The sequence below is a fragment of the Rhincodon typus genome, chromosome 27, assembly GCF_021869965.1.
Source record: "Rhincodon typus isolate 14 chromosome 27, sRhiTyp1.1, whole genome shotgun sequence".
Lineage (NCBI taxonomy): Eukaryota > Metazoa > Chordata > Chondrichthyes > Orectolobiformes > Rhincodontidae > Rhincodon > Rhincodon typus.
The window spans coordinates 8,659,122-8,670,669 of NC_063358.1; the positions used below are offsets into that span (position 1 = coordinate 8,659,122).

The following is an 11,548-nucleotide window of genomic DNA, read 5'->3' on the forward strand; positions in this document are numbered from 1 at the left end:
CAAAATGACTACCTGGCCAGCAGAAGACCTGACCCATTTTGTCTAGGAATGCATAGTTTTGTCCCAGTACGCTCATCCAAGTGGGGGGTCCTATTGTTCATGGACTTTAAAAGGTCTGAAAGGGTTTCTGTTGAGGAGTGCTAGAAGTATCACCCGCTGTGACAATATCATATGGATTTGTAACCAGAACAGCTTAGGATCTTTCAGCATTGAAACATCTCATCCTCCTCAAGTATCTGTGACAATGTCTATCACATCAATAAAGCCTGTAACTAGTTGGTGACATGGAATTAACTTTATCTTGTTAAGAACAAGGGACTTTTTGAGTGAGACCAGGAAGTAATTATCCTTCCCTACCCAGGGAAAACAGACCCTGTAAGTTTGTGGATTTAGAAAGGACAGGGACATCAACCTTCATCATGAGCAGCAATTCATACAGCAAGTAAACTGACATCCCTATAGAACATACTGCACTAATGCTATCGAACTAAGCACTTTCCAGAGTCCTGAGTGTGAGTCTTGGCAGCTATTTTAGCAACTGTTGATTTCATCTCTTAATATTCAGTGATGTTCAACCAATACAGATATAAAGTCTGATGAAGGGTTAATTCTGATGTTAATTCTGAGTTCTCTTCACAGATGCTGCCAGACCTGCTGAGCTTTTCCAGCAACTTCTGTTTTTGTTCCTGATTTACAGCATCTGCAGTTCTTTCAGTTTTTATTAAGATTTTAAGCCATTTTGATATAAAGCACAAATTTGGAAAACTCCTGTTCAGTGTCTTGGGACTATTTACTGGGTTAAAAGTGGTATATTAATGTAAGTAGCTCTTGTATTAATTTCATACTTTGGAATGGAACATTTTCCCAATTCCAACATATAGTGTTAACAGCAGGGAGACATAAATCAGGTACATCATGGTTAGATGGTAAGGAAAAGATACTCTTAATCACAGATGATAACTACAAAGTATGACTTTCAGAAAGCATCACAATCCATAAGCACCTTCGAAAATAATTTACAAAATCTAGTTTGTGATGCAGAATTCTAAAAGCTAAATGTACTGTCATCATACTGACAGCTGTATACATTAGTTGCTGGCAATTATTGAAAAGTATTCTGAGATGAAATAAATCATTGTTGAGAGGCATGGATTAATGGCATATTTGATAAGGGAAGGTTGTGTCTGATAAACTTCATGAAATTTTTTGAGGCAGTAGTAACAAGAAGGGCAGATAAGTCTAATGTATTCAAAGTACTATACATTCACTATAGCAAGATTTTTGACAAAGTCTCACATGGTAGACTGACAGTGGAAAGTAAGCAAAGATTTTTGATGGAGAATGTGACTGAAGGCTGTTTCCAGTGGCATTCTACAGGGTTCAGTAACAGGGTCCTTGCTATTCATGAAATATATCAATGAGTTACATTTAAATATAGGTGTGTAATTAAAAATTTGCAGATGAAAAGAAAATTGGCGATTGGTTGATAGATATCAATGGAATGTTCAGGTGGACGGAACAGTGGCAAACAGAATTCAATCCTGAGAAGCATGAGGTAGCTAATTTGCAAAAGAAGAACAATCTAATGGACACTTAATACAAGGTAGAATTTTGAAAAAAGTATATGAATCGAGGAACAAAAAGTGTATATTATCAGATGTTTGTATGTTGAAGGACAGATCCAGAAAGCAATGATTCTTTCATTTGCTGAGATTTATCATATGAGAGCATAGAAATTAAACTAGAATTGTATAAAATATTAGTTAGACAGCAGCTAATGTATGTGCAACAGTTTTGCTCACTGCATTTCAGGAACCATAGGAGATGTAATTACATTAGCAGAGATTTTCAGAAGAGATTTACAGAGATGTTAACTGGAATGGAAAAAGTGAAGACATTTTGGAGCAGCTAGCCATACTTTCTTTGCAACAAGTAGGCTGAGGGTACATGTAATTGTGGGCTGTAGAAATGAGAATAGAAAGGACCAACCTCTCACCATTAACAGACTCGTCCATAACCAGAAGGCAATGACTTAAAGTGTTGGAAATAATAGAATTGAGGAATAATTATTTTCACCCAGATAGAGGTGCTGTATGAACATTACGACCTGAAAAGGTGATAGAAACAAAAAACCTTCAGCACATTTAAAAAAAATATTTATTTATATGTAACCGAGGTGCTGCAATTCACAGTGCTATGGACCAAGAGGTGAAAAGAGATTTGACAGGCTAGCTTGTCCTTAACTGCCACTCAACTCAATGACCGCCTTTTGTGTTGTGAATCTTTCTCGGTTTTATGCATGCATGGTGTTGACTGATCTTTTGCACTGATGTGAATATTTGTCTCCAGGAGATGTTAAATATCCTAGTGTAAAACCACTTGGTTGTGACATATTAAAATAATGAGTTACATAGGCAAACAGATAAATCACATAAGATTGATAATACACAACAATAGCATTTGCAAAGAGGAAAGATACATTTCTGTTCTTGACTATGACCCACTTGCTATCTGGAGTTTTAAGAAAGGCTTGATATTTCATGTTAAACTATATTTTCTCAAAAGATGCTCCTCATCCGATCCATTGTGTATTAATTTCGGATTATTTACAGATTTATTCTGTAAAAAGGTTTTGAATCAAATTCAGAATGCTTTTCTTTCTGATTTCTGCCTTCTCTCACATTACATTTCTTTAACAGTCGCCTTTTAAATGAGAATTATTGTGCCCTGTTGCTGATCAGCATGACAGCTCAGCTTGAAAATGTTCTGAAAAGCATTTGATAATAATTTAGGAAAAACAACTGCAGTTAGCGAGAAAATGTCTCTCACTAACAGCCAGACTTCTAACAGTAAAATTGACATGTTATTGAGGCAAGGGTAAGACTGACAGAGGCAACAGCATGAGCACCTGGTTGCTACAGAAATAAAAGCGCACTTCATTCCACTCTCCTTAACGCTGATTGGCTCTGAGAATACAGCACCTTTATGCACCATAATTTCTGAAACCACTTTATTTCAGAGGTGACCCTGCAGACTCTGAAGGAATTTCCTGGGGAATTGAAGATTCTGCTGGGCAATCTCTCTACACCCAGGACGCTCTGAAAGTTTCATTTCAGTCCGAGAATTCGGACAGTTCGGATAGAGTAAACAGCCTAATTCCTGAGTAACTGTTCAGTTTAAGACTGATAAAACGTCTTACTCGTAATCTGTTTTTTATGTAAATCTATAATAGTAAGGTGAAGGCATTTTTTTTCTTGTGTTTATACTGTGATCTGTCCCTTGATTGAGTTTTATGGATTGGTATTAAGTTATCCCACAGCAGGGTTTTTGAGCAGAAATATTGTACTAACGCTGTGTTTGTTTTCAGGTCATTTCTGGGTCTGTAGATTGTTAAAGGGGCAGAAACAGCTTTTAGTAGGGTGATGTACTCTTCCTGTGAGATGTGGGGGATCGGGGAGATTTTGAATGTTCATGGAGATTCTATCTGCAGGATGTGTGTTTTAGTTGCAAATCCTATTGGATTGAATAGATTGGTTCGACTGACGGTTAGAGATAACGAGGAATTTACAAGAGCTAGGGCTGAGATGGATGGCAGTTTCAGGAAGGTGAAGACACTGCAGATACAGTCAGGTAGATGGTTAAGTGCTGTGAATGGTAGAAGAGTAGTGCAGAAGTCGCCTGTGGTTATCCGCAGGTTGAACAGGTATGCCATTTACGATGCTGTAGGGCAGAGGATGGCCTCTCAGGGGAGTAAATCCCTGACATGAGATTTCTGGTACCGTGACTGGTTCTACCCTAATGAGGGCTAAGTCGGGTTCCAAGCAATCGATTGTAATAGGGGACTCTCTATTCAAGGGCACAGACAGATGTTTCTGCAGCTGTCAGTGAGACATCAGGATGGTGAGTTGCCTCTCTGGTGTCAGGGTCTTGGATATCTCAGAGAGGGTTCAGAATATTCTGAAAGGGGAGAGTGACCAGCAGGAGGTCCTTGTGCATGTTGGTACCAATGACCTAGGTAGGGAAAGAGATAAGGTTCTGCAGAGAGAATATAGAAGACTAGGCAAGAGGTTAAAAAGTACTACCGGTGCCATGTGCTAGTCAGGGTTGGAATAGAAGGATAGAGCAGATGATTGCATTGCTGATGAGCTGATGCGGGGGAAAGGATTCGCATTTTTGAACCATTGGGATCTCTTCAGGGGTACAAATAACCTGTATAAGATGTATGGGTTCCACCTGAGTTGGAAGGAGACCAATATCCTGGCAGGGTGATTTGCTAGTGTTACTCGGGAGGTTTTAAACTAGTGAGGGCGGGGTGGGAAGCAAAGCCATAGTGAAATAGGCTGAAGCTGGTATAGCAGATAAGGTGACCAAGTCTAACAGACAAGGCAGATAAGAGCTTGGCAGAGAATGAGGTAACACTGATAAATTAAACTGCATTTACTTCAATGCAAAAGGCCTGACAGGTAAAGCAGATGAACTCAGGGCATGGTTAGGAACATGGGACTGGGATATCATAGCTATTACAGAGATGTGCCTCTGGGATGGACAGGACTGACAGCTTAACGTTCCAGGGTATGGATGCTATAGGAAGGATAGAAAGGAGGTTGGGGGGGTGGGGATGGGGGAAAGAGAGGAGGGGGAGTGGCATTTTTGGTTAGGGAGGCCATCACGGCTGCAGCTATGGAGGATAATCTTGGGAGATCATACAGTGGGTGGAAGTGAGAAGTAAGAAATGCATGAATGCCTATTGTATTATAGGAGACCTGTTCAATAGTCAGTAGGAAATTGAGAAGCAAATATGTAAGGAGATCTCAGATATCTGTAAGAAAAATAGGGTTGCAATGGGAGGGGATTAACATAAACTGCAACTGCTGTGGTGCTAAGGGTTTGGATGGGGAGGAAATTGTTCAGTGCGTACAAGAAAACACTCTTATTCAATATGTGGATGTACCTATGAGAGAAGGTGCAATACCTGACCTTCTGTTGGGAAAAATAGCAGAGCAACTGACTGAGGTGTGAGTGGGAGAGCACCTTGGGACAAATGATGATAATTCTATTAGTTTTAAAATAGTTAAGGAAAAGAATAAAAGTTATCAAAAAGTTAAAATTTTAAATTGGAGTAAGGCCCGTTTTGACATTATTAAACAGGCACTTTCAAAATTTGGTTGGGGGAGGTTATTCCCAGATAAAGGGACGACTGAGAAGTGGGAGGCCATTAAGAATGAGACAGCGAGAGTTCAGAGACAGTATGTTCCTGTTGGTGTGAAGGGCAAGGTTGGTAGGTGTAGGCAAAGCTGGATGACTAGGGAAAATGAGGCTCTGGTTAAGAAAAAGGAAGCATGTATCAGGTATAAACAGCTGGGATCGAGTGAACCCCAAGAAGAATATAAAGGCAGTAGGAGAATACTCAAGGGAAATCAGGAGGGGAAAAAAGGGGACATGAGATAGCTTTGGCAAATTGTTAAGGAGAATCCAAAGAGATTCTATAAATACATTAAGACTAAAAGTATAATGAAGGAGAGAATAAGGCACCTTAAAGATGAACATGGAAGTGTATGTGTGGAACAACAAGAGATTGGTAAGATATCAAATGAATATTTTGCATCTGATTTACTGTGGAGAAGGACATGGAAGATAGGCAACTTGGGGAAATAAATAGTGACGTGTTGAAAGTAGTTCATATTAGAGAAGAGGAGGTGCTGGTGATCTTAATATTCATAAAGGTAGATAAATCACTGGAGCCTGATCAGTGTTTCCCACAACTTTTGTGGGAAGCTAGGGAAGTGATCGTTGAACACCTTGCTGATATAGTTGTATTATCAATGGCCACGCGTGAGGTGCCGGAAGCCTGGAGGTTGGCTGATGTGCTTTCATTATTTAAGAATGGCAGTAAGGAAAAGGCAGGGAATTATAGACCAGTTAGCCTTACATTAGTGGTGGGTACATTGTTGGACAAGATTCTGAGGAACAGGATTTACGTGCATTTGGAAAGGCAAAAACTGATTGGGGATTTGAAGAAGGGTCTCGACCCAAAACGTCAGCTTTCCTGGTCCTCTGATGCTGCTTGGTCTGCTGTGTTCATCCAGCTCTACACCGTGTTATAACTGATTGGGGATAGTCAGCTTGGCTTTGTTTGTGATAAATCCTTTACCTGTTGGTGTGAAGGGAAAGGCTGGTAGGCTTAGGGAATGCTCGATGACTAGAGAAAGTGAGGCTCTGGTCAAGAAGGAGAAGGAGGTATATATCGGGTATTGACAGCCGTGATTGAGTGAATCACGAGAAGAATATAAAGGCAGTAGGAGTATACTCGAGGGAGATCGGGAGGGCAAAAAGGGGACATGAGATAACTCTATTTGCCAAAGTTAAGGAGAATCCAAACAGGTTAATACATTAAGGGCAAAAGAGTAAGTAGGGAGAGAATAAGGCCCCTTAAAGATCAATGTGACCATCTGTGTGGAACCACAGGAGGTGAGTGAGATACTAAAGTAATATATTGCATCAGTATTTACTGTGGAGTGGGATATGGAAGGTAGGGAACATGGAGAAATAAAAAATAATGATGTCTTAAACAGTTCATATTACAGAAGAGGTGGTGCTGGAAGTCCTAAAACACATAAAGGTAGCTAAATCCCTGGGAGCTGATCAGGTGTTTCCCAGAACTTTTGTGGGAAGCTAGGGAAGTGATTGCTGGGCCTCTTGCTGAGATATCTGTATCATTGATGGCCAGATGCCAGAAGCCTGGAGGTTGGCTAATGCGGTGTTTAAGAAAGGTGGTAAGGAAAAGCCAGGGAACTATAGACCAGTTAGCCTTTTGACAATGTCAGTTAAGTTGTTGGAAGGGATTCTGACGGACAGGAAAGGTAACAATTGATTAGGGATTGTCGGCATGGTTTTGTGTGTAGGAAATCGTATCTCACTAACTTGTTTGAGTTTTTTGAAGTGGTGAGAAAGAAGCCCTGTGTGGTGGTCTCATCCCGGAGGGGCTGTCTCTACTTGGCATGGTGGTCTCCAGGTTTGGCCATCTTGACCCGGCGTGGAAGTCTTCTTCAGCGGTGGCTTCCAGGTATTCCAACAGTCAACTTAATCGACTTCCCTGAACTGAAATTGATCTAAAGTGAACTCTGTCTTAATTTATACTTTTTTCTTATCTATGACTTCTGTGACTAATACAGTTGCCATGGTATGACAACTTATAAAACTTCTCACTTTTTTTCTATAAAAATACATGTGACAATAAATTACTATTCTTTTCTATTGTGGCCAGTAGTGTGCCACAAGGATTAGTGCGGGGTCCACTGCTTTTTGTCATTTATATAAGTGATTTGGATGTGAACATAGGAGGTATGGTTAGTAAGTTTGCAGATGACACCAAAGTTGGAGGTGTAGTGTAAAGATCATTATCTCAGGGTAAGATGGGACCTTGGTCAGATGGAGTGACAGATAGAGTTTAATATAGATAAATGTGAGGTGCTGCATTTTGGTAAGGCAAACCAGGGCAGGCCATATACACTTAATGGTAAGGCCCTGGGAAGTGTTGCCCAAGAGACCTTGGGGAGCAGGTGCATAGTTTCTTGTAAGTAGCATCACAGGTAAACAGGGTGGTGAAGAAGGCATTTGGCACGCTTGCCTTCATTGGTCATAATACTGAGTATAGGAGTTGTGATGTCACGTTGTGGCTGTACAGGACATTGGTGAGGCCACTTTGGAATAATGTGTACAATTCTGGTCATCCTTCTATAGGAAGGATGTTGTTAAACTTGAGACAGCACAGAAAAGATTTACAAGGATGTTGCCAGGGTTGGAGGGTTTGAGCTCTACGGAAAGGCTGAATAGAAGGGGCTTTTCTCCCTGACATGTTGGAGACTGAGGGGTGACCTTATAAATGTTTATAAAATCATGAGGAGCAAGGATAGGGTGAATAGTCAACTTCTTTTTCCTAGTGTGGGGAAGTCCAAAACTAGAGGACATAGGTCTAAGGTGAGAGGGGAAAGATTTAAAAAGGATCTCAGGGATGACCCTTTTTTTCATGTAGAGGGTGGAAGGAACTGCCAGAGGAAGTGGTGGAGGCAGGTACAATTACAACATTTAAAAGGCATCTGGATGGGTACATGAATAGGAAGGGTTTAAGAGGGATATGGCCAAATGATGGCAAACGGGAGTCGGTGAAATTGGGATGTCTGGTTGGACTGAAGAATCTGTTTCTGCGCTGTATTACTCTATAAATGATCCCATACTTACCTCCCACTACACCTTTCCCAGCTACTTGCAGCTTGCAGATCTTGACCTTCCTTTCTATGCTGTGGACATGCTCAACCCTTTCTTCACTTCGTTTTTGAATCCTTTTCCCTTCACTAGACCTGACCACCTCCAGATCCAGGGTCAATACCTGACCCCCTTTGGTTGCCATTGGACATACTCCTCCCATTCTTCACACCATACCCAATTCCTTTCCCCCTTCGGTAGATCCAATCATTCCTCAAACCCTGAAACCCATCCACCTACCATAAACACCGCATCATCTACCTGGGCCCCCTTGCCTCTTGGCAACTTACCCCTTCCCACTTGGCATGCTATCCACATGGCATCCTACTAACCTAACATCTTACCCCCAGATTCCTTCACAGCTGGCACCCTACTCTCCCAGCACCTTTTACGTACTTAACTTACATTCTTAATGCTAGACAGCAGCTGTCAAAGTGACTGTCTAGACCTTGAAATATCAGAATACCTACTTGGTAGTGACCTAGTGGTATTATTGTTAGACTACTAATCCAGAGACCCAAGCAATTTTCTGGGCACAGAGGTTTGAATCCCACTATGACAGATATTGGAATTTGAATTCAATAATAATCTGGAATTCAGAGTCTAACAATGACCATGAGCACTGTCAATTGTCAGGAAAACCCTTCTGATTCACTGATGTTCCTCCCTGGTACATGTAAGTCCAAAGTAAGTCACAGCAAGGTGGCTGACTCTTAATTGCTCTCAGGGCAATGCCAATAAATGGTCAATAAATGCTGACCTAGCCAGTGATGCTTACATTCCATGAATAAAAGAAAAGCATACTGCTACAGACACGGGGCATGGTTTGCCTTCCCCCGATATTTCTCCATCATAAAGAATGATCAGACTGGAAGTAGAGCTCTGCATTTCTGAAAGAGCCCTGATTGGATTCTCCTCTGAGAAATGTGAAGCTCCCTCATTGTAGTTTAAAAAGAACAGCAATCTGAGATTGGGCTAGATTTTCCAAGCAGTGGCAATCTACCTTTTTTTCCCATAGTGCTGGTCACGGGGTAAATTAACCAGGACACAAGAGAAGAACTCCCTTGCTTTTCTTTGAATCATGCCATTGGATTTTAAAAGTTTGACATTCCATCTGAAAACCACCTCCAACAGTGCAACACTTCCTCAGCACAGTAGTGAAGTACCAGCTTGGATTTTGTGCTTGTCATCACAATTAGATTGTGCTCTTATACTGTATATTCAATCAGGAGAGTACAGCAAAGTTTAAGAAAACAGTAGTATTTGGAGAATCAATAGTCAGGATTGACAAGGTCTGCAACTGATCTGCATCTGGCATGTTATGTCGATATTCTATATGTTGATCCAGTTGGATACAGATTCAAAAGTGTTTCCTTCTAAAGAATATTGAATAAGAACTTGAATGGGAAAGAATATTTCTAATTACAGTAAACTGCACTTTGAAAAAGTCGGTGCTGTTTCAATGAGATATGAGATCTCATTCTCAGCAGTACTTTTCTATTCAATAATGGAGTAAAAAAAATTGCAAAGTCAAAACCATTTCATTTTGCTTTTGACTTCAAGTTATATATTTATTTTCATTTTTGGTGGTAGGTATTGTGCATCCTCTCTATGTCTTGCATTTCTATCTGATTCTTCACTAAGTTGCTGTCTACACAGTGAAAATTCAGATGATGAAAAAGTGACATCAGCCACAATGATTTAACATATACAAAGCACAGATACGATGCATTTCAAAGATTACAGCACAGTTACAGATTTCTTTAAGATACAGTGGTCAGGCTGTCACATTTCACAGCCTGGACTGGAAGAAACTGAAAACTGTCTTTCTGAAGACTCTACCATATTTTGTAATTGTTTACTAGATTGCTTACAGTTGTAAAGAAGTCACATAATTAAGATCTGCTTGCTGGATGTAAATGGTGTTGTTGCAGCTTTGAGAGCAGTCCGATAGTCCTGGAATTTAACCTTCGTGCAAACTGGTGCCCTCAGCTTCCCTGCTTGAATGAAGTCACACAGCACGGAGATCATCTCCTGCACCAAGTCTGACAAAATACAAACACAACTTTGAGTCAACTACGAAGGTTATAATTTTCTATATTGTTGCATTACACCAAGGCAGCACAGGAACAACAATGTGTAAACGATCAGAAAGCAGATCCGTCTCTTCATACTTACTGCACATTGTCAGTTGCGAGGCATTAGATAGAAGTGGCAGAACCACCTTGTCCTCTGGATTTACTGCCTTTCTGAAGCATGTGATAATGGCCCAGCAATTTTTTACAGTAGATGTGCTACTTGCTTCTCCAGTCATAATTTTTGCCCAACATACCAATACGACATAATGAAATATCCATGGTGGAGCTTGGCCTGGACTCTGGTCAGGGGAGGGGGTAGTAAGCTCCACATCCTTATAAGTTTCTTCACTCCTTTCTCTGACAGAGTAAGTAAAGTAATGCACAGATAACTCAGTGGTTAGTACTCAGTATTTAAGGGAAATCCCGTAAGAACATCTGCATTTGCACAATCTGTTCACTTATTGTATTTAATATTGTACTGATGAGCCATCAAAATCAACACCCATCTCTTCAGCCTTACTATCACTCAGATGGTATCCTTTCGTTGAACGAAATTTGATTGTAAGGTTTTGGTGGCTGATGAACACGTTAGCTACCTATCTGACAGGTATTTGGGAAAGTTTGTTATATATGCTCACGAAGGACTCTTTCTCATCTAGAGTAATTTTGCTGACTTAATTAAAGTGCATGAACTATATGCTAAAGGCTTCTCCACATTATCTTAAGCAGGATCATACTACATCTACCTCTCGTAATGAGACATTGCACATTAAAGCCACTTGTTAGTGGTTAAAAACAGCATCACTAGTTAGTAATATGTCACTATTTACTTCCTTCAATTCTACAAATGTTTTTGACATGCCACAGTCACTCTCAAGGTATTCTATCTTTGAGCAGTTGATACATTGGAGGGATGTATTAGCCAAGTCAGGGATGAACTTTGAATAATACATAATCCCTGAATGTTTTGAGACCTTCATTGATCTCTGATGCCTCTGTTTTCAGAATCTGCTCAACCTTCTCTGATGTCAGGTGGATACCCTTGCAATATGGTACGTTACACATAACACCATGGAACAACACTTGCAAGCAACAAAAGTCAAATGGATAACTAAGTGCCATTTTCACTTCTGAAGCCCTACTCTTAAAATGCATCACGGTAGGCCAAGCAGCATCATAGGAGCAGAGAGGCTGACGTTTCGGGCCTA

General features: G+C 40.5%; 1 protein-coding gene across 3 annotated transcripts in view; it reads right to left on the bottom strand.

The window, feature by feature from the left end:
- Nucleotides 1-9,806: 9,806 nt before the first annotated feature.
- The window catches only part of mecr (mitochondrial trans-2-enoyl-CoA reductase), a 108,125-nt gene continuing 106,383 nt past the window's right edge, over nt 9,807-11,548 (bottom strand). For 2 of the 3 annotated variants that reach the window (XM_048612880.1, XM_048612878.1), the window contains one exon: nt 9,807-10,307. In XM_048612880.1, coding sequence (XP_048468837.1) covers nt 10,150-10,307 — 158 coding nt within the window. In that variant the 3' untranslated portion in view covers nt 9,807-10,149. Of the gene's footprint in view, nt 10,308-10,440; nt 10,698-11,548 lie in introns of those variants that run through there. The other variant, XM_048612879.1, reaches the window with a different exon arrangement.